The 24,571-nt window shown below is 37.8% G+C and overlaps 1 protein-coding gene across 2 annotated transcripts in view; it reads right to left on the reverse strand.

Annotated features, from left to right (window-relative positions):
* The window catches only part of RELN (reelin), a 527,861-nt gene that overhangs the window by 196,615 nt on the left and 306,675 nt on the right, over positions 1-24,571 (reverse strand). For both annotated transcript variants that reach the window (XM_060107639.1, XM_060107638.1), the window contains exon 11: positions 9,713-9,858. In XM_060107639.1, the coding sequence (XP_059963622.1) occupies positions 9,713-9,858 (146 nt within the window). The remainder of the gene's footprint in view (positions 1-9,712; positions 9,859-24,571) is intronic.

A 24,571-nucleotide genomic window follows, 5' to 3' on the forward strand; every position in this document is an offset into this window, starting at 1 on the left:
GGTGTTGACTTTTGTCAAAAGCTTTTTCTGCATCTATTGAGATGATCATATGGTTTTTCTCCTTTAATTTATTAATATGGTGTATCACATTGATTGATTTGCATATATTGAAGAATCCTTGCATCCCTGGGATAAATCCCACTTGATCATGGTGTATGATCCTTTTAATGTGTTGTTGGATTCTGTTTGCTAGTATTCTGTTGAGGATTTCTGCATCTATATTCATCAGTGATAGGGGTCTGTAATTTTCTTTTTTTGTAGCATCTTTGTCTGGTTTTGGTATTAGGGCGATGGTGGCCTCATAGAATGAGTTTGGGAGTGTTCCTTCCTCTGCAATTTTTTTGGAAGAGTTTGAGAAGGGTGGGTGTTAGCTCTTCTCTAAATGTTTGATAGAAATCACCTATGAAGCCATCTGGTCCTGGACTTCTGTTTGTTGGAAGATTTTTAATCACAGTTTCAATTTCATTACTTGTGATTGGTCTGTTCATATTTTCTGTTCCTTCTTGTTTCAGTCTTGTAAGAGTATACCTTACTAAGGATTTGTCCATATCTTCCACGTTGTCCATTTTATTGGCATAGAGTTCCTTGTAGTAGTCTCTTAGAATGCTTTGTATTTCTGTGGTGTCTGTTGTAACTTCTCCTTTTTCGTTTCTAATTTTATACATTTGAGTCCCCTCCTTCTTTTTCTTGATGAGTCTGGCTAATGGTTTATCAATTTTGTTTATCTTCTCAAAGAACCAGCTTTTAGTTTTATTGATCTCTGCTATTGTTTTCTTTGCTTCTATTTCATTTATTTCTGCTCTGATGTTCATGATTTCTTTCCTTCTACTAACTTTGGGTTTTGTTTGTTCTTCTTTCTCTAGTTCCTTTAGGTGTAACGTTAGATTGTTTATTTGAGATGTTTCTTGTTTCTTAAGGTAGGCTTGTATTGCTATAAACTTCCCTCTTAGAACTGCTTTTGCTGCATCCCATAGGTTTTGGATTGTCGTGTTTTCGTTGTAATTTGTCTCTAGGTATTTTTTGATTTCCTCTTGGATTTTTCAGTGATCTCTTGGTTATTTAGTAACGTATTGTTTAGCCTCCATGTGTTTGTGTTTTTTACGTTTTTTCCCTGTAATTGATTTCTAATCTCATAGCATTGTGGTCATAAAAGATGCTTGATTATGATTTCAATTTTCTTAAATTTACTGAGGCTTGATTTGTGACCCAAGATGTGATCTATCCTGGAGAATGTTCCATATGCACTGAGAAGAAAGTGTAATCTGCTGTTTTCGGATGGAATGTCCTATAAATATCAGTTAAATCTATCTGGTCTATTGTGTCATTTAAAGCTTGTGTTTCCTTATTAGTTTTCTGTCTGGATGATTTGTCCATTGGTGTAAGTGAGGTGTTGAAGTCTCCCACCTTTATTGTGTTACTGTCTATTTCCTTTTATAGCTGTTCATATTTGCCTTATGTATTGAGGTGCTCCTATGTCGGGTGCATGTATATTTATAATTGTTATATCTTCCTCTTGGATTGATCCCTTGATCAATATGTAGTGTCCTTCCTTGTCTCTTGTAACATTCTTTATTTTAAAGTCTATTTTATCTTATATGAGTATTGCTACTCCAGCTTTCTTTTGATTTCCATTTGCATGAAATATCTTTTTCCATCCCCTCAGTTTAAGTCTGTATGCAACCCTAGGTGTGAAGTGGGTCTCTTGTAGACAGCATATATATATATATGTAGTCTTGTTTTTGTATCCATTCAGCAAGCCTGTGTCTTTGGGTAGGAGCATTTAATCCATTCACATTTAAGGTAATTATCGATATGTATGTTCCTATTACTATTTTTTAATTGTTATGGGTTTGTTTTTGTAGGTCCTTTTCTTCTCTTGTGTCTCCCTCTTAGAGATGCTCCTTTAGCATTTGATGTAGAGCTGGTTTGGTGGTGTTGAACTTTGTTAGCTTTTTCTTGTCTGTAAAGCTTTTGATTTCTCTGTCAAATCTGAATGAGATCCTTACCTGGTAATCTTGTTTGTAGGTTCTTCCCTTTCATCATTTTAAATATATTGTGCCACTCCCTTCTGGCTTGTAGAGTTTCTGCTGGGAAATCAGCTGTTAACCTTATGGGAGTTTCCTTGTATGTTATTTGTCATTTTTCCCTTGTTGCTTTCAGTAACTTTTCTTTGTTTTTAATTTTGTCAGTTTGATTACTATGTGTCTCAGTGTGTTTCCCCTTGGGTTTATCCTGCCTGGGACTCTCTGCGCTTCCTGGACTTGGGTGGCTATTTCCTTTCCCATGTTAGGGAAGTTTTTGACTATTATCTCTTCAAATATTTTCTCTAGTCCTTTCTCTCTCTCTTCTCCTTCTGGGACCCCTGTAATGCGAATGTTGTTGCGTTTAATGTTGTCCCAGATGTCTCTCAGGCTGTCTTCATTTCTTTTCTTTCTTTTTTTCTTTATTCTGTTCCATGGCAGTGAATTCCACCATTCTGTCTTCCAGGTCACTTATCCGTTCTTCTGCCTCAGTTATTCTGCTATTGATTCCTTCTAGTGTATTTTTCATTTCAGTTATTGTATTGTTCATCTGTGTTTGCTTCTTCTTTAGTTCTTCTAGGTGTTTGTTCTTTAATTTTTCTAGGTGTTTGTTCAACATATCTTGCATCTTGTCGATCTTTGCCTTCATTCTTTTTCCGAGGTCCTGGATCATCTTCACTATCATTACTCTGAATTCTTTTTCTGGAAGGTTTCCTATCTCCACTTCATTTATTTGTTTTTCTGGGGTTTTGTCTTGTTCCATCATCTGGTACATAGCCCTCTGCCTTTTCATCTTGTCTATCTTTCTGTGAATGTGGTTTTTGTTCCACAGGCTGCAGGAATATAGTTCTTCTTGCTTCTGCTGTCTGCCCTCTGGTCTAATCTATTTTCTTTAGCACACATATTTACCCTTAAAGTTTTCTATTAACATTAAGAGTTACCCAAGATCTATATCCTCACTCCAAGCAAGTTAAGAACTTTGGCAGTATTTTAATTCCTTCTTCTTCTCTTCTTGTCAGTCTCCCTCTGTACCTCTCATATTGAGGTCATCTGGGCTTTAATTCCAATTTTTTATTAAAAATTTTCAATAATCAATACTTTTGGGCCTCCCTGGTGGCGCAGTGGTTGAGAGTCCACCTGCCGATGCAGGGGACACGGGTTCGTGCCCCGATCCCGGAGGATCCCACATGCCGCGGAGCAGCTGGGCCCGCGAGCCATGGCCGCGGGGCCTGTGTGTCCGGAGCCTGTGCTCCGCAACGGGAGAGGCCACAGCAGTGAGAGGCCCGCGTACAGCAAAAAAAAAAAAAAAAAAAAAAAAAAAAAAAAAAATAATCAATACTTTTTTCAGTCTGAACTACAAGCTTTACTTTTTTCCTTGCTCACTCCTCTTTCTTGAATCTATCATATTCCTCTTGGATTAATTTCCAGGTATACATCTTCTAGTAATTCTTTCAGAAAGCATTCAGGAGTAGTAAACTTTCTGAACCCTGTGTTTCTGAAAATTTTTATTTTTCCCCAATACTTGAATGATATTTGACTGGAGGAGAATGTTATGTTCCAAATAATTTTCTCTCAGAACATTAAGATAACTGCCTCATTTTATAAAATTATGCTTAGTGTTACTAAGGAAAGTATTATACAGTGAATCTCATCTAGAAGCTTTTAGCATTTCATCTTTTATCTGCATTCTAAAGTTTCTCCCTGATGGTCTAGGACTGGATATTTTTCCATCCACCTTGCTAAACATTTTCATTCATAGGAACTATGTCTTTTTCTTTCTTCTTCTTTTTCAAGTCTTGGGAACTTGTCTTCAATTATATTTTTGAATATTTCATTCCACATATTCCCTCTGACCCTTCCTCTTTTTGGAATTACTATTATTTCTAATGTTAGGAGTGCCAATCTCCCCCCTACACTTTACATTTCTTTTTCTTACATCCAATAACCCTAAGTTTTGGAAAGATTTCAAGACTCAAATTTCCAGCTCATTAATTTGTTCTTCAGCTATACTTATGCTCATATTCAGAGGGAAAAAATCCATTAAATTTGTTTCAACAATCATATATTTTCATTTCTCACATCTCTATTTTTTCCTCACAAAATCTGTTTTAATTTTACAAATGCAGTATTGTCTCTTATCTCTCTGAGGGTATCAATTATACTTTTTATAAAATCTCCATTTGTTTATTCTGCTACTTCTATTTTCTCAGCTCTCAGTTCTCTAGTTTGATGAATTTTTTTTAATGGAGTGGATTTTCCTCAGATTTGATGATTCTAGATCATTTGCTTAGATTTGTATCTGCTATTCTTCCTTAGTTTTGGTGTAAAAATGCCCACCAATGGGAGCAGATGTGCCCTTGGGTGGGGGGTACCATAGGGGTCCTTGAGGTTTTCAGTTTCCTGGCATTGCCCTGCTTCTCCATTCCAAGTGTCTGCATTCATTGCTTGTTCCTAGGGGCAGACATGTCTGCACAGAAGTGTGTGTAGTCAAAGACTCACCTACTTAGCAATCCTGACAGCAGGACTCCAGAGACCCACCTGATTCCTGTGTCCAGTACCTAGGACCCTTTTGTAGTGTGGCATTCAATATATGTTTTGGGTTATAGTTTCCTCCTTCCATCAGATCCTTTTCTTCTCTCTCTTTCTCTCTCTCTCTTTTTTTTTTTTTTTTTTTGTGTAACACTTCATAATTCCTGACTCAATTAGGGTACACTCTGTTGTCATTATAGATTCATTTGCTTGTTTTCTGTAGTTTCCAAGGATTTGGGGCAGGTGGAGAAGACTAGAGCATGCTGTGTTGATTCAATAGTTTAATATTCAATTATACAGCCATAAAAAATAATGAGATAATGCCATTTGCAACAACATGGATGGACCTAGAGATTATTACACTAAGTGAAGTAAGTCATAGACAAATGTCATATGATATAACTTATATGTGGAACCTAAAAAAATGATACAAATGAACTTATTTACAAAACAGAAATAGACTCACAGACATAGAAAACAAACTTACGGTTACCAAAGGGGAAAGGTGGGGAGGGAGAAATTAGGAGTTTGGGATTAGCAGTTGCAATATACTATATATAGAGACTTCCCTGGCGGTCCAGTGGTTGAGACTTTGCCTGCCAGTGCAGGGAGTGTGGGTTCAATCCCTAGTCGGGGAGCTAAGATCCCACATGCCTTGTGGCCAAAAAACCAAACCATAAAACAGAAACAATATTGTAACAAAGTAAATAAAGACTTAAAAAATGGTCCACGTCAAAAAAATCTTTTAAAAATACTATATATAGAATAGATAAACAATAAGGTCCTACGGTATAGCAGAGGGAACTATATTCAATATCTTGTAATAACCTATAATGGAAAAGAATCTGGAAAAAGAAAAAAAAGGATCTGAAAAAAGAATATATATATACATATATATATATGTATAACTGAATCACTTTGCTGTACACCTGAACCTAATACAACATTGTAAATCAACTACACTTCAAAAAAATAGTTTAATATTCATTACATGTGTGGAACTTCTCTAACACGAATACTTTGGTGACAGCAAAAAAACAGATATTTTTTAAAGTTATCTGAATAGTTAAAAACATACAATGTTTTCATTTGGGATGAAAGACAAGTATACAAATTCCATATTCTAGTAATGTGTTTTTCTACAAAGCCCCCTCCCACCCAAAGACAGCCTCAGATGGGTGAGATATGGTAGTTGCTAACTAAGTGATGTGTTTGTGAGGTTAAGCCAAAGTTCAGAAAGGCTCACATAAATTAACAGTGTATCTATTTAAGTTTCTCTCTTGCTGAAGTAACAGATGTGTCTTTAGGAAAAAGAAAAGAAACTTTAAAATCCCACTTAAAATAAACCTATCAACAAACAGCTTTATGATGTAAAAGGCAAACAGCTTTTGCATCCTTGCGATCTGAGATCAAATAATTTGACTCAAATGGAAAGAAAACAGGAATATTTGGAAAGTGGTTTCCAAAAAAGTCATAATGACACTGGCTTTTTTTTCTTGCCATTCATATGAAATGTTTTGAAGCTATTATTAGAGAGGACTGCATATTCTTTTTTCTCTCTCATAATTCTTATGGGAGAAAAATATAGTTAAACGAGATGAAAATATTATATCCGTATTAATAATTTAATTTTTGTCTTAAAAGAAAGTGACCTCAAAGCTACAATCCAATCAATTTAATTGGTCACTCTTGAATAGAGTGGGGATTTACCACCTATGTTTTATGTCTATTTTAGCAGGTGAGCTTATGATGATAAATTCTGTGGGTGGTGATGGCTGAGGGGAGGAATGAGACAAATATTCAGTAAATCTGGCTGATAAAACACAACAAGAATTTCACTACCAAGTTCCTAATCTGTGTTTCTTTGTCAGTTCGTACCCTAGGTAAAAATGCTTCACGTTAATTTGATTGTGACAGGATTTTTTCCCTGGAGCTTTGATTATAAATTATTATAACAGCGTTCTTTCTCAGATCAATAAAGCATCATTTGGGAGTGGGTGGATGTGGAGAGGGGGCACACACACACACATTCACATACAACGCTATGGATTAAAGCAGCATTTTACCATCCTCCCCAAACAGAGAAAATACTGGATAGTCTCATTATCCTTTTATACCTTTTTTAATAATATAATGCCAATGTGGATAAATGGTTCACCAGATGAGAGCATAAATGAGGTAGTTCTGAGGGGGGGCGGTGTGGTCTGATATTCTAGGGGAAAAGCTACAAATAAACCTAAGGTGTGGTTGCTAGAATAATTAAGCTGCTTTTAGAATTAAGGTGAATTAATTGTGTTCTAATTAGAGTGGCACAGGTGCTTTTGTGGAGCACATTATTCTACGTTATTGGAACAGAAATCTGCTGACAATGTCACAGCCTGAAAGTATCAGCCTCTTATCTGTGACCAAAGCCTGATATATCTCAGTACTGAGAAGTGGCCAAAGAAACCACCTGAGTCACTGAGAGAATGGAATTTGCTCTGATGTTCCTCTGTATCTGTGTTGAATTTAGCTTGTTTGTTTTGGGAGATGAATATTTTGGTTTAGCCACAAATTCTCACATCAGTAGTGCTCTGAGATAGCAGAATGTCTGATCTGTTAATTGGAATATATTTTTTGCCAGCAATTTTTCTGGATTAGTACATTAATTTTCTAAAATGTGCTTGGTTTCTTCTAATATCCAATCTATTCCTTTCTAAGCTTAATTCATAAAGGGTTTTTTTGTGTGTTTGTACTAAGTCTCCACTAATGTTAGCAGCAGAGAGCTGTATGGACCATTAATCCATCCAGTAAGCATTCTTTTGTTCTTTTATAGATGCTTTTTGATAATACAACAAGCTAAAATAAAGAAGAGAGCATTCTAGGAGAGGGAATATGTGGATATGAAGGCCATAGGTAAAAATAAATTGTATCTCTTCCCAAAATAATAAGAGGACATTAGGACTTCGAGGAAAGAGATAGCTTGGTAACTAGCTAGCCAGCTAGCTACATAAATAACAGGAAAGGGTTTACGCATGTATCAGAATGGTACCACTGGAGACTTGTGTTTCTCTCTCTGCTTTAGTGGGATGGAGACTGGGTATCTGGACAACACTGTAGCATCATTTGTGTCCCTAGAGGATGTAGGTCTCACAAGAAAATGACCTACAACTGCTGCATAGGTGGTATTAGCTTGGAGAGGTGAAGGAGTGGAGGTCACGAGTCTCTGGTGCTTCAAAAATTGGGACCCTCTCAAAGGCAGTTAAGCTCCATCATCAGGAAAGGGATTTGAATTGGTCTTTTATACCAGGAGTCAGAAAGAAAGAACTGATACGGTGATGTAAAGCCGGAGATGGATCTTTTATCTCTAGAAGGTAGGTAAAGAAGATTTGGCATGCATTGTCAAAGTTCTAGACCCCATCAAAGCCCACGGGTCTGTGAGGGGAGTGGAATGAGCCCTATGTAGTATAAGGGTTACAAAGGAAAGCAGCCAGATTCCTGGGGAGATCCTGGACACAAGAAAGAGGAACAATGGTTACTGGTCCCTCAAGGAGACACCACAGCCACACTGGACATGGGACTTCAAGGGTGACAGGAACCTTGAAAGAGAAGGACTCTGTGGACTGAAGGGCTTGAGCATCACTGCTAGGCTTGGAAAGGTCAATAGTACACCCTGGAGGGGGTGGGGGTCCCTCAAAGCGTCAATCTCCTTCAGAGGCTTCCCACAGCTGGACCTCCCTGAGGTGGGGAAGAGCAGGGCTGGGTCAGCTGCTGTAGAAATCTAGCTTTCAACAGTGAGAGACCCTGATGTGGCAGCAGAATGTCAAGCAGCAGTAGTAGTGGCTTAGGCTGCTGGTCAGATTTTCCTCTTATTGGGTCCAAATGCAGTTTCTGGGCAATGCATAGGAAGTGGGGAACCCAAGAGGTCATCAATAGTGGCCTTCTCGCCCCTCAGACACTTAGAATCCCATCCAATTTTGATTGAATTTGTTGAGACCAGAGGGATGTGACTACCTCAAATGTTGTGTTCTGGGAAAGTTCCTCGTAGTTAAGCGTTAAATTATTGCTATTTCATATCCATCATGAAATTACACTTTATGTTAATTTCACTCATCATCATCATAGTCTTAGAAAACATACACTAAACAGCAGTAAGGACCTGGTGTTATGATTACAAGTGTATACTGCAAAAAAAAAAAAAAAAAAAAAAGCCAGGTGCAAACCAGAGAATTTCTAGAATTTCCTTCCAATTCATACTACCTTATGAATTTTGTTTCTCTGAACCTATTTTTTTCAACTTGAATTTCTGAAAGTGCTACTCAATTAATAGGAAATATCTTAGGGCCACTGGACCCAGAAGAAGGCACATAGCTCAGAATGGCCAGAAAATACTACCACCAAACCATCCTCATTGTTTCAACCTCAACCCCATATTCTTTCTTTAAAAATCTCTCAGGGACTTCCCTGGTGGTCCAGTGGTTAAGAATCCCCCTTCCAATGCAGGGGATGCAGGTTTGATCCCTGGTCAGGGAACTAAGATCCCACACGCTGCAGGGCAACTAAGCCCGCAGGCCACAACTAGAGAGCCTGCACGCTACAACTAGAGAGCCCATGTGCCACAACTACAGAGCCCATGCACTCTGGAGCCTGCACACCACAACTAAGAGAAGCCCACACACCTCAACTAAGACCCGACACAGCCAAAAATTAAAAAATTAAAAAATATTTTTTAAAAAATCTCTCAAAGATTAAATTTTACCCCCTAAAACAATTTTTACAGATCACAGCCACACTCCACTGAAAATCAGGTAACAGCATCTATAAATCTCAGACCCCAGGAAGACAACTGAAAGTCTCAATATAAAAGTGGTGGGAAGATTTTACATTCTATACGCATTGAAAAATAAAACACATTTTCCCAGTTAAAGCTGAATAAACAAAGATGAGATATAAGTGATTCAACTGAAGTTAAAAGGTATTTGCAATCACAAAAATTAGTATGCATAAAAATAGTTGATTACTTAATAAAGAATGTTTAACATAAGTGTACCCCTTTTGGCTTGTCTATGATAAGGATCACCAGTATTAAGTATATTTTTGCTATTTAACAATATGCATTTAAAATATTTCCAGTGGAATAAATGTAAGTGCTATACACGGCATGGGAGATAACAATTACTTACCCTGTAGGCTGGCTCTCAAATTCTTCTGACCACTGCTCTTGAATATCCTCTGTAGAAAGATCTACATCCCGGGTGGTGGCAAAATTGAACTCACTGCCTTCATTTCCATGGAAATAAATGGAGTTCCCATCTGACTGACAGCTATGCTGTAGATAAAAAGAGAGCATGGGGTATCTGTTGAATTGGTTTTGTAGCTGTATCTGTCTTACTCACGTATAATTAGAGTTTTTAGAAAACTCATTATGTTATTCCCTCTATGGTGGACTCTGAAATCAAAAGAAATTGTTACCTCTTTTTTTTTGGCCTTGTTTAATTCAATTACAGTTTCTTTCTAGCTTATTAAGTTATCACAAAAAAAGGAGTCAAGAGGCCATTTGAGCTTTGCCACCTCAGCCTTCAGTACGAAACAAGAATATTTTAATTGGAATAATTTCCCATCTTTACCACAGTCCTTGTTGTGGGAATTAAGTGTGATAATGACTTGTCATATATTTTCAATACTGTGGTTACAGGCTAAATCACACTGACCTTTTCAATATTCCATATATTTCTGGCTTGCCATTCAAGCCTTTCACAATTTGTCTATAAATGGGATATGAACCGAATAGCTTGCTAATCAAAACATGGAATACAGAAAAGGTCAAAGTAATCCCTGATATGATCATATATTCTCAGCCAGCTTTTGAGTAAAAGTGTCTGACCAGACCTAGGAAGTGCATGATGTCCCCAGTGAGAAGCTCATAAACAACAAACTTTGTTATTCTCCAAAAGAACACCAGGCTTACAAAGAATAAAGAAAAATAATTTTTTGTGATGTGTTTTTTTTAACCTACAGTTTTTCAGCTTAAAGTGAATAGTCAAAGGCAAGATCCAACTCTGGAGCTGAGTAAACTGAGTATTTAGTTTTAAAAAATATGATAAGTTTTTGCATTAATCATTTATTGGTAATGTCACACATAGAGAAATGCTAATAAATGAAAGACCAAACATTCTTTTAAGTTTTATATACTCTTAAAATACGAATGAAGAAAAATAACTGGACAGAGAGTATCAGCTGGGCCCAGTGACTGTAAGTTCTGCAGGGCAGGGACCATGTCCCTGTATTCCAGGTTTTAGCACAGTGCTTGGCATATGGTAGGAATTCAAAAATATTTGTTGAGTAATTCAATAAATGAATAAATGAATGATATGGTTATGCCTTTCAGGTAACTAATCTGTTACGGAGAACTCATGATGTAGTAAGCATTAAGGAAGGTACTGGAGGGAAGGGGTTTATAAGAGTATAATAATATCTAACCTTTGCTCTAAAAAATTACAGTCTAGTTGATATTTATCAAAGGCAGCATATGGAAAGCTAATGAGTGAAGGAAGGTAGGAATCACTGTGTCCAGGGCTGGTCTAGATGAGCAGGCTTCATGTATGAGCAGGTCTTCAATTGGCTTTAAAGGACTGAGAAAAATCCAAGTTGGATGACAAATATGAATAAATTACATAGGTGATAAGTAGGCATAATTTTGAGAATTAGACTGGAGCCTGACTATAAAGAATCTTAAATGGTAATCTAAGAGATCTCTACAATATGCCATCAGCAGCCATGTTCTAAAATAGAGCAGTGATGTGTGCAAAGAAATGTTTTATGACTATTAAACTAATTATGGCAGGTAAAATCAATGGGGAGGGAAATCAGACTTCTATACTGAAAGAGTAAAAAAGCTTCCAGAAGCTTCCAGAAGTTCAAGAGAATTGGAGCATATGATCTTGGAGGAGTCATTTCACAGCACTAAGATATAAGGCATATACCCACTGGGCCTGCCATCAGCTTAGATAATACTGTAGTGTGTGGCAGGCTTCACCTGCCTGAGGCTCTTCTTCACACCACAATGAGTACAGCTTATTCACAGATGTTAAGTCGAGCTCATTATATATGATCCTTAACCCACATACATTGATCAAAACTAGGATTCAGTTTATTTAGACAATAGATTTTAGAAGTTTCACTACAAAAAGAAAAGTTGTAACTATGTGAAGTGATGGATATGTTAACTAACATTATTGTGGTAATTATTCTGCATTAAATACATCTATCAAAAAAACCCAAAAAACAGGGCTTCCCTGGTGGTGCAGTGGTTGAGAGTCCACCTGCCGATGCAGGAGACATGGGTTCGTGCCCCGGTCTGGGAAGATCCCACATGCCGCGGAGCGGCTGGGCCTGTGAGCCATGGCCGCTGAGCCTGCGCGTCCGGAGCCTGTGTTCCGCAACGGGAGAGGCCACAACAGTGAGAGGCTCGCGTACCGCAAAAAAAAACAAACAAAAAACACAAAAAACCAAAAAACAGAACAGTAAATAGAAACTGTCAAGCAATGACAAACCCAAGGATCCTCTACTACAATGCACTCTGTAAAGATAATGAATGCTAACTAGAATGACAAAGATTACTTTCCTAATAATAAATCCACCGAGCTCTAAATAGTGGTTTTCACAGTTATCTTCCCATTCTGGAATCCTGAACAACTATGGGCGGTATTTATTTAGAATTAATATAAGGAGTCTGACACTGATGCAAATGACATTAGGTCACTGTCCAAGGAAAGGGCATATATGAAATATATATACATGTGAAAACAGAATAATTTATATTACAGTTTAAAAGGATATATTTGTGTAATGAAAAGGGTGACTTGCTTAACATAAAATCTTGGTCATTTTTGGCTAAACATCAATTTAATTATTTCCACTTTGATTCTGTTTACCTCAGAATTGTTTGTTAATATTTTAAGACTCTGTGTTATACATAACTATGCTTTGCTACTCTTCCAAGATTTATATTATTAACATATTTGATGCATATTTTAATTTAGTTGAGATAGAAAATTTATGTAAAGAAACACATCATTATGAAACTGAATACCATACTGCTAAACTCACTTCACAAAATTAAAATGAGTTGGTGTTTTAGAAAAATTGAAGTTTTTTTTTTAAGATTTATTTATTATTTATTTATTTTTGGCTGCATTGGGTCTTAGTTGTGACACACAGGATCGTCGTTGCGGTACGTGGGCTTCTCTCTAGTTGTGGCATGCATTTTTTCCCTTCTCCAGTTGTGGAGCGCAGGCTCCAGGGTGCATGGGCTCTGTAGTTTGTGGCACTTGGGCTCTCTAGTTGAGGCGTGCAGGCTCAGTAGTGTGGTGCATGGTCTTAGTTGCCCCGCAGCATGTGGGATCTTAGTTCCCCAACCAGGGATCGAACCTGCGTCCCCTGCATTAGAAGGCAGATTCTTTACCACTGGACCACCAGGGAAGTCCCTGAAGTATATTTTAAAGGATCTTTTTGTTAGTTATTTGGCTGTTACCAAATACATTTGGTAGTTTAGTAGAGCATTTGTAATTATACAACTATTAAAAAACTGGCTCAAAAATATATTTTTTATATTTAATATTGTATCTATATGAAATGATGGATGTTCACTAAACACTGTGTTAATCATTTCATGTATGTTAGTCAAATCATTATGCTGTACACCTTAAACTTCTACGGTGTTGTATATCAATTATATCTCAATAAAACTGGAAGAAAAAAATTAGCTATCAATATACCTTTCTGTCATTATAACTGCTAGCGCCAGCGTATGAAATACAAGTAATATTTACCATAACAAGTATGAAGAAATCAACCTGAAAAAAATGAACACTCACTTTGAGTTTTAACCAGTTTTCATAATTGCAGAATCTAAAAACTAGTAGGATCTGTCTTTGCCAAGTTTCCACGAAGGACAGCATGGTATAGTTTTTTACATAGTTTATTTTTATAGGGAAGGAGCTGTTCTTCACCAATTGGCAGTAAAAGGACAATACTCGAAGTCTAAATTCAAACAAACAGGGCAGTGGTTTATACAGTCAGTGCCGGACTTGCACTGAAACAGCTTAACCCTGTCTGTCGAGTTTAGAGGAAGATTCATAGTCCACTCTATTCTCTCTTCCCGAATGGGCCCAATGCCCTTTTGGGTGTGGAGGCGGAAAAGTATTGCTCTTTGAATGTTTTCTTCGTCATAGTCTTAGTACATCAACACATTGCTAAAGAAAGTTTGTGACAGACCCAAAGCGCACAGCCACAGCTCGGCGTGAAGTGAATCAACTCCCCCTGTCTCTCAGCAGGATGGGGCTGCCAATTTCTGGGCAGCAGGGCCAGGAGATGCACTGAATGCACACACTACAGTGGATGGCTTGCTCCACTCCCCACCATGCTAAGGAGATCAGGACATAATTTCTGCCTCAGCCACTATGAGCAGAACACATGTTTTCAAGGTTTGGAGTAAGGGTCATATAAGCCAGCTGGGTACTATTGGGACTATAAAATAGGGGAGAGTCTGTGCAAAAGTGGTGAATTACTGAGCCATTTGAGCAGGAATGGGCCTACCGAGAAGTTGATTATGTATAATCCTTATATTTAGGAATCCTGGGAAAGATAGGGGGCCAGTCAGGGTTCTCATTCTGAGCATTCCTACATCAATTACAAGGCTAGTTAGAGTTTTACATTAATTTGACTTTAGAACTGGTCACAGGGGGCTCAGTGTCTTAGCATTGTTTCCAGATGCTCTCCAAACTAAGAATTTATGCCTGACTACATTCAGATTGAGATAGAGCCCCTGTGCCTCTGCTTGTTTGAGATTGCCTCTCTGCCTCTGAATGGAAATCCACCACCTGTGTGGGTAGGGGTGCTTGAACTTTCCCCTAGAACCCAATTCAATTAATTCAGCACTTACATGAGCTGAGGTGATTAAGGTTAGAAAAAACCCCAAAATACTGGAAACCAAAAACATTCTTGACAAGGAATGGAAACTCAGTTACTGTCCATCCTCAAGGAGTTTGGGGATTGGAATCAGAAGGCATGTTCCGATGCATTTTCTCTACTGAATGGCTACATGGTTTCGCACAACTCATTTAACTCATCTAGGCCTGTTTCTCAGGCTGTGGAATGGGACCAATAATATCTATTTCCTAGAGACACTGTTAGAAGCACAAATTATATTATATGTGGAAGTGTTTTTTTTTAAATCTCTAAGTGGTATAAAATAATTGTTATTTTATATCTAAATATGCACTTTTCCAAAAATTTCTAAATATGTACTATTATATTCCCTTTGTAGTATATACCCTTGGCAGTAGGTTATAGAGAAATAGAATATTTAAATCTATTTTAAATTGTTTCTCATTAGACTAGTCACTAAAATTCTTCAGATCAACTTAAAACCTTTAGTAAAATGTAAAAGAATATGTTGCACAATACATTATGGTAAAATACTACAAACATTCATTCATTTTCAGGGCATACTGAGCCATCAATTAGAACTTTAAAAGTTCTCCAAATTTTGGCAGATTACCAAACATTTTCCTTAGGAAAACTTAATAATGCAAGATGTCTGTCGCCATTTTTCTTATAGATGAAATGTATAAAATCTATGTATTTATGTTAAAGATCCAAACAAAATGTGAACTGAAAGTATGAAAAGAATTTCAGAAAATTGCTCTCAGTGATTTTAATACCCAGCTGTTTTTGTTCAGCATCTATTCAAACTCATGTCATTTGTGAGACAATTAAAATCTAAACAACTTCGTAAGACAGTTAAATGTTTAACTCTGTGAGATACATGAGCTTTAATATGATAAGAATACTTTGGAATTCAGGGCTACTTTATTTTGAGTATGGTAAAAATATAGCAGGTTTTCTTGAGTAAATGATTACAAATAACATGTGACCTCCTGAGTCTTAGCTTTTTTTTTTTTACTGTTGAATTGGAGACAGTTTTAATAACTGAAACGTCCAGCATAAATGAGGGTACAAGAAAACAAGACTCTATTGGTTAGGATATAAATTGACAGGATTATTTTGGTTGAATAATTTGGCAGTATCTATTTTAAAATTTTAGTGTTTAATGCAACCTTACCCAGAAATTCCACTTCTAGGTATCTATGCTACAGACAAAAATAGCATGAGTGCTTGAAAATATATGTACAAGGCTGTTTACCACAGCATTTCTTGTTTTAGGAAAAAAAGAGGACAAATTTCCATAAATAAGGAATACTTAAATGAATTATAGTAGAGCCACATGGTGAAATACTACACAGCCATGAAAAAGAACAAAATTGATCTGGAAGGTGGATGAGCTGCTATCTTAAGTGGAAAACACAATTAACAGAACATATTATCATGTGAGTCTTAGCTTTTGACTGACTTATGGTGAGTATATATCAGGTAATTAAGAATTTATTTTTGGTAAAATAAAGGTATAAATTCTGCAGATGGCTCTATATATTTGTTTCTATCCCTAGCCTTCCTAATTACATTAATGATGATGTTAATTATCATTATTTTTACTTCATTATTTTAGCATTGACCAATGACAGTTTTTAAAATCACTTAAATATCATCCTTATTTGTTTCCATCTGTCAATCAAAAATATTTTTCTACTTTGCTGTTAAGTGGGTTTCCTTTACTTGAAAAGCAGAACACACTGTAACTGACAAGAATTTGCCATTCAGAAAAGCATCAACAGGAAACATCAGTGAAAATTCCTCAATATAACAAGTCTTTGGCCACAATTCAGGATAGCATTTTTCTAAGGCTGCTCCCTGTACGCTGCTGGAAATGTTAATGACTTCACCTCTGTACTTGTAAAAGTACTTACAATTGCCTTCACCATAGTTTAATTAGGTTTTCATCAAAGATGAACACTGAGGCACCTCTTAATATTATCTCCCTGGGGTCTAATGGCCCTGATGATTCTTTCAGACATCTGTAGCCTTACAATTTAGTTTTGACGATATCCTTTTAGTTGGAATGAGTATATTGGGCATTTGGGCAATGCCAGCTTGCAGAGAGCTGGTGGCAGATGGAATGAAATCTGCCTGGTATGCCTTCCCCTCCACATGAGCAGAGAGCCATCCATTTCCTCCATTAAGGAGTTGTCACTCAGCCCACCCAGCTGGAAGACCATTTTTGATAGCCAAGCTGGCTGGTGGCAGACAATTCAGATACAAAGCACACTTTAAAAGGAGCTAAAACATCATTTGTAGGAAAATTGAAAATGCACGGCTTCCACCACAGCCAATTTTTTAATGACTGTAATATTTTAAGTGATTATTTTTGCCACTTCAGATTGCTCCTTAGAGAGGAGAGGTTTTTAAATTAAAATCTAGGCAACGCATAACAGTTGAGATATGAGGAGCAGAGGAAAGAGAAATAAGATGAATAAAATTAATTAAAATGGCATTGTTGGCAGAGCCATAAATTAGCCACTGGTTGGAAATAAAATATATTGGTATAGGAGTTTCTGGATTAAACTGGTATGTATGACTGAGTGACTAGAAATGGACTGACCTACAGCCTACAAATCATTGTGTTTCCTAAGCCTTTCACCATGCTATAGCTATTATCATAGAGAAATATATATATATTTCCTACAACCTGGTTCAATGGTCTTTAATGGTACCGACTTTCATGCTTATAAAAAAAATAGGAAGAGAATGATTTCTCTCATGAGGTGAAATGAATTTCTGTCATTTTCCACACATTCAATTTCTAGTTTCTAATTTAATGCCAGTTAAAAAACTGAAAACTTGGCTATAAACACAGTCCAGGTGCAGGAGGGCTGAAGTGCATTTTCTCTAGTCAACACAATAGATTCAACCACAGTGAGCAAATTTTAGGGAGCTTAAAAAGTGTTTCTTTCTCATTATTTTATGGGTTCATTAAGCATTTGAACCACCTTGTACTACGATTCATAAAGATTCAATTCATGGTATATTTTGTAACAAGTGTGTAATTATTTGGCAATAGTTATGACAACTCTAAAATCGCAATAGTGACAGATTTGAATTGGAGTAACGAGAGAAAGAATAACAATGTAAAATTCCATAGGGCAGTTGTTAATCTTGTCTGTAGGGATCAACTTAACTTTCACAGCATCTGAAGTTTTCAGACTGGGCTCCTCAAATTAAGGCCAAAAATGCCAGGCACAATGTGGGAGGCTGCAAGATACTGAGGAACAAAAGGGCTGGGGCTTTATAATACAACGTAGTTGGCTTTGAAAATCAAAGCTGTTTGATCTTGGAGAAGCCACTTAACCTCTCTGAGCCTCTATATTTTCATCTGTGAAATGGGGCAATTGTGAGGATTAGATGAGATAGTGTTAAGTAACATGCTTATTCTAAAGACTGATGAATCTTAGGAAATCAGTAAATGCTAATTCCCTTCCTTCTTTCGTCCCCTATCTTCATTCATTTATTTAAAAAACCCTTACCTTAATGAGTGCCGCTATGCAAATAATTGGGCTATGTGCTGTGCTAAGTACAAAGATGATGGGTAATGTTACTATGTTTTGGATGTTCAGACAGAATAAAATAAATTTCACACTGAATAATGTATTAACTTACTTAGTGATTAAATGTGTCAGCTTCAGACCATAAACAAACAAGAAAAGGGTGCATAGTCAAGGAGGCTCTGGGGATTTGTTTGAATGGTTATTTTTAGCAGAATTTATTGAAATTATTTGTTTCTGTGTTACTGCCGCTCTTGTCATGGTGATGTGGCTCAATTCCATGTTTCACTAATGCTATTCCACATTAATTACTGTACAAATAGGCCGCATTGGGGGGAAATTGTGAAAAGCACACTACTTACGTTTAACCCTTCATCCCCAAAGTACTCTTATTAGCTTAAAATATATTCTGGCTCATTCGACAATATCATGTAACCACCTCTTGGGGGAAACATGACAATAAGAGCAATGCAATCCAAAGTGAAGAACATCCCAAGCAAAGGGAATTTACAGAGACAGCATGCAATTAACCAAGCTGGAATCTGGCCAGAAAATCCTAGGTAACATTCCGATTCTTAATGGAAAAAGACGTGGGAACATGGTCTCGCCACAAGTCTTACTGAGCTCAGGTTTATCCTCATTAGAAAGCTGGTACTCAAATCCCTCAAGTTACAGACCAGATAGTTTCCAGTACAGCGATTTGCAAAGCACATTTCTGGAAAGCATATCCGATTTCCTCCTGTTTGTCCTTACATTCTAAAAAGGAAAATCACTGAATGGATTTTTGAAACCTTTTTCTGGGGTGCCCAATTCATGGAAGACAAGTTAGGCATTATAGTAGGCAGATACTGCTCTGCCAGGGGATTATATTCCCAAAAAGCACATTTAAAAATAAATTCTGCTTTGAATGTGATCATCCCTTTCACCATTTGTCTTTGACTTTCTTCACTAGCCTCGACTTGTGTTAAGACTACATTTTCAGACAAATAAATATACATTTTTTTCATAATTTGGATATTATAACCTTTATTCTCCATTAATGATTCAACAGTTTGTGACAATAATATTAGACAGGTGACAGCAGAATTCCAGAATGAAAGCTCCAATTTTTATTCAGGACTGGAGATCTGCCTAGTGTCCACTGGGACAAGGAATTTGGCAAATGCATAATGTACAAGAGCTATAAGAAAATTAATAGACTCTCTTGCTCTGACTTAATTCTTCTCCTTAATGGGTTGTTGACTCACCTGATGGCTGTTGTCTTCATTAGGGCCTTTTGGTGTTTGTTCAACTAGGAAAATTGATACTATCATTGGATATTTATCAACAGTAAATGGAGGAGAGAGGAAGCAGTCTAACTGGAAGTAGAAATACTTCTAAATTCTCTATACTTAGTTACTCCCAACCCTTGGCACACATGTGCAAAATTTAATAATTTACTTTTTAAGAAAATTTCTTTTAAATACATTTGAGCGCAGCCTATTCTAAAGGACAAACCTTCACAGCAGAATCTGTGACATTTAGTACTGATCTACTTCTCAACACAAGTTGACATAAAAGTGTAAAAGGAGTAATCTGGAATTCTTTGCTATCCATACAATGAACTAGGGTAATAAACAGAAAAAGATTAGCAGGTGCAGGCAAAGCAATCAGAGTGGGAAGATTTCTTAAAAATAAAAAATACGAGGAACGGCACATATCTCCTAGTGATCTGCACTTAATCTGTGGGTCAATTCCAGAGTTGACAGAAGCCAGTGATTTATGCCTTTGCAAGCTGAGGGTAACCAGGCTAGCTGAGCAGATATAAACATTTATTAACAGTGAGTGAACAAAGTGTGCTCTCTCTCTTTCTCTGTCTCTCTCACACACATACAGATATCAAGGAGTTGTGGATGATTCCTGCTTTCAAAATACAAATTGTGGCTGCCACCAAAGATGGGAGTGAACAAACAAACAAAATGAAGCAGCTGCTTGGCCAATATTTACCTCCATGGCATATTGATCCATTTGGAAATTCTGCTTCATTGGGTACTATTGAAAGATGAAGAAAACAGAAAAAAACAAACCCCAAAAATCTGCTCATAGCTCTGTCCAAATCATTTGCTCCTGGGTTCTCCTCTGAGTACTTTCCTGACCTTTGCAGCTCTTCTCTCTAAGGGTGAGTTACAGAAAGCAGGTAGCTGTAGCAGCTCCAGGCTGACCCTTTAAAATCTTACATGTAGTGTTTTTCTTTGAACTTGAAATTAAGGACGTTTTCAGATTTCAGGATGTGTTTTTGAGGAGTTGGGAAGAGATGACTTTGATGGATTTGTCCAGATGTTTCAAGAATGACTAAGGACAATTAAGCACTAAGTACTCAGGGTCTTCACAGACATGCAATGTTCCCCTACTACAGATATAAAACTTGGAGGATAAGGCCTTCCTCATAGTGCTGGCACCTACAGATGATTCATGAAATGTCACCATTACTACTTCTGCTGCTGCTACTACTACTTATAATTATGGTTGTTATTATTATTATTTATTATCCAGTATCCACGCTACTCAGTGGAGGTGGATATGAGACTCCTACCCAAGGTGAAACATTGATTCTTGATTCAATATGTCTTAAATGGAAGGGGCTAAAACATTCATTTCCCTTAAACCTTGATGACAAAACCAAGACCATTTGCAAACAGTTGGAGCACCAGAAGTTACCCTGAGATTAATCATTCCCCCATTTCGGGCAGGAAGAACGTGCCTCCCACTATTAAATGTGGCAAAACACCCACAGCCATCTGATAGAGAGCAGTGCTGTCCGGGGATGGCAGCTGTAGCAGCAACAGCCAATTCTAGCAACTGCAAATGATGGACTAACAGAGTATATTCCGTATCTTTAGAATAGACACAACGGACACAAATAATTCTTGATTCGTTTAGAAATTGTATACAAAAGTCATTTTAAAAAAGGATGCAATATTCTGTAAAAGAAGGAAATACCATCGTAACTAATAATTAAGGCCGGTGTTTCACTATCAAGGGGGTTCAGGCTCCTTGCCTTGCTGAGTCCACAATGGACTTGCTGTGGAGATTGCTAATGAGGCTGGTGCTCTGGCTAGCTTTCTGACTTGCCGTACTAGACTTATTGGCATTCAGACCCCCACCTATTTGGTTGTGAACAGAGGCCTGCTTAGGGATTCATGGGAAATAGAAAAATTATGATGGTAATTAGAAGCACGATAAGAATGTGGTGCCCCTTTTCTTCCACGTGGGCAGGTTCTCTGGAAAAACACTGGAAGCTGAGTCAGGCAAGGCCATGACCTCGTAAAGAGAATGGAGGAGAAACACAGACGGCTGTCTAGGAAGAACATATTAATTCTGTAACCTCTTACAGTCCTCTTCAGCTTACCAATACAAATAAAAAAGTGCAACAAACATAAGGTCGGGTTCTACATTAAAAGTCGATACTGTTAGCCATCTACTTCATATTAATTACTAAAGAGCCAACAGATGGTAATGGCCTTCTACCAGCCCAGGGCAGATTTAAACTGGTGACCTATAATTGCAGTTCTCCATAATTGCAGTTCTCCAGATCACATAACTCCTTAAGTTAATTACTCCATTTGGTCTTCTGTCGTTCTGGCCTACTTGAGATACACAAGGACAGGCTCAGATGAAATGAATTAAATAGTACCAAAGAAATTGAAAAAAACCATCTGAAGAAGATAAGGAGGAATATGTACTATGAATGTCAGTGACTCATTTTTATATTTCCTATTTGACCTGCCACCCTCAAACATTATTTTCAACATCAACTGGACAGTTTACATACTCACTACTCTCTATTACCTTATTTTATGAACGGTAGCACTTAAAAAATCACTTGTTGTTAATAAAGAAAACTACTATTAATATTATAATTACATGAATGTCATTTCAACTTAATTCCAGTGGAAACTATTTCTTATTTTGATTGCCAAAGTTACACCTACTGGCAACACTTGTGTCCAACCTAATCAATCTACTGCATTTGATTTTGATATTACTTAAATGATATAAGGATGACATAATTTGTGAGTTTTGTATTTTTTCTATCATATCTCCCCCCATTGTAGCTACCAGCTCAATCCTTTGCCTTTTACATATTTTTCTCCATATTCACTTCCCTGTAGAGTTTATTTGTTCTCAAAGTTGTCAATGAAGAGGACACATACTTATTAGCCCTTTATATATGCCAGGCACTGCTCTAAGGGTTTTACATGTATCTTCTTATTTAATTATCACAACATGAGATGGATACTACTACTATCCCTGTTACAGGTGAGGACACCAAGGAACCAAGAGGTTAAATAACTTGCCCAAAACCACATGGCTAATAAACTGTGAAACCAAGATTTGAACCCAGTTAAGCCCATTTTCTTAACAGTTGTGCTATATCCAGTCCCATTCACAATATTTTTAGCTGCCTGCATGTCATCACTGAATATAAAATTTATTTTCTTTCCCCACAAACTAGATCTTGATATTTTTTTCAGCTTTTCATTCATTCAATTAGCACAATGTATCATGTACCAACACTGGAGATTCAAAAATGGTAGAAACAGTTCCTGAGCTTACGAAGCTAACACGCTGACCAGGGAGACAGAAACAAAACTACAAAGCAATGTTGTAAACACTCTCATAGATGTATATTTACGGCATAACAGAATGTTGAAATGGAACTAGGTTAGTGTTGGATTTGGTTAAGGTGCCAAGAAAATAGGTAGCAACTGCTCCACATTCCAAAGAGAGGTGATGGACCAATTATAAGGACTTAGCAAAAGAGGCGGTAAAACGGCTTAGCCACTTACTCAAATTGAGGGCACACAAGCCTGAAGCTGAAGTATGTAGGCAGCCGGAAAGCAGAGACATGATTCCTTTAGAGAGGGTTGTTGGTGAACTGTGGGTCACACCCATGCCCTTGTCAGGGGAGGAGGGTACCTTCCCCTTGCCTCAAGCCTGGTGCTCAGGACTTCAAGAACACCCCTTGGAAGGGATGCTCTAAAGGCTTAGACTAGTGCCTGAGGCTGCCTGGCAGGCAGCTGGGTAACAAGAGGGCTGCACTTCAAAGTAATTAACTTCTCTTCTCCCAATGATGGATTCAAGGTGAATGTTTACCATAGACTAGAATCAGGCCCATGTACACAAGAGGCAGTCTGGTTTGTCTAAGATCCTGCCCCCAAGGTCTTCCTGGAGGGGCAAGGAGCCCTTAGCAGAAAGAGGCTGAGGTCATGAGTCAGAGGCCCAGTGGCTAGGAGTGGAAGTAGACATGACCTGAGAGATGCATTGGGGAGCTACAGGTGAGAAATCCCCAGTTCTGGTGAAAAGTAGGGGCATTTCCAAAGAGCTTTTTGGTAGAACCAAGAGAGAGCCAGCTTCGATCACTTGCCAGACCAAGGGATCAATAATTCCAGCTTACAGCGTCTGCCTCTTGATTCTTCTCCTGCCTCCTGACCCAGCCCTGGATGGTTCAGAGGCTAAAACTCATGGCGGTTAGCGAGGAGGGACAAGGAGCTGACCTCTATCTCTGTCCCTACTCAGCAGACCTAAGCTGGAGGAGAGGAGAAGCTATGGGCGAAGCTTGGAGTTTGCATTATTACGGTGAACTGTGTGGTATTTGTTATGGAACAGAGGCTGGGGACTAAAGTGCTTGATTGCTTTTTTGGTCTAACAGTAGTCTTGGGACCTGCCTTAGGTGTGTGCAAAAAGGATAGAGATTAAAAAAGCTGTCTGAGTGAAAGTGAATGGTCACTAGTGAGGAAGAAAGAATGTTTTTTTGTAGCCAGTCTCCAACCTCAAGTCCTGCTTATTCAACCTCATGGTTATAGCAGCACAGAGAGGAGCCAGATGTTAACTATGCAAAACTTCACCCAGACAATGACATCTGAACTGGGCCCTGAAGGACGCTGGGGGATGATTAGGCATAGAAAAAAGAAAGGTGGAAAAGCATGTCTGAAGGGGTGGGAGTGTGAAATTCTGTGTTGTGTTTGTGAGGCTGGTGCACAGGGAAGCAGGAGATGAGGATGAAAAGTTAGGCTGGGCCGAGATTGGAAATCGCCTTGAATTACATGCTAGGGAGTTTGGCTTGTCTCCTCTAGGCCTACACAGGAAGCCATCAACGGTCTTGAGTATGGAGGGTGCATGACGTCATTTCTTTTAAGGAATGACCGTGTCACTTTTTGTCATTGGCATCCCTTTGTATGATCCTTGGCTCCAACATCCTCGTCACAGGAAGTCTGCTACCATAAGACTGTTGATTTCTCTTTCTTTAGTGTCCCCCTGTTCTCACTCTATTTCACCTTCCCTATAGGTTACTGCAAATGCCTCCTACCTCCATATGGAAAATATTTTAATACTCCTTTCTCCTTAAGTTCACTTTAGGTCAGCAGTGGTGGATCAGTAACTATGATTGTGAAAATAATATCAGCTGTTGTAGTGTGGAAGAAAAGGAAGCAACCAGTGCTTGGCCTGAACTTACTAAATTCTGATGTACCAAAATCTGTCACCAGAGAAAGGAATATGTAG

This window comes from Mesoplodon densirostris, chromosome 9 (genome assembly GCF_025265405.1).
Source record: "Mesoplodon densirostris isolate mMesDen1 chromosome 9, mMesDen1 primary haplotype, whole genome shotgun sequence".
Classification (NCBI taxonomy): Eukaryota; Metazoa; Chordata; class Mammalia; order Artiodactyla; family Ziphiidae; genus Mesoplodon; species Mesoplodon densirostris.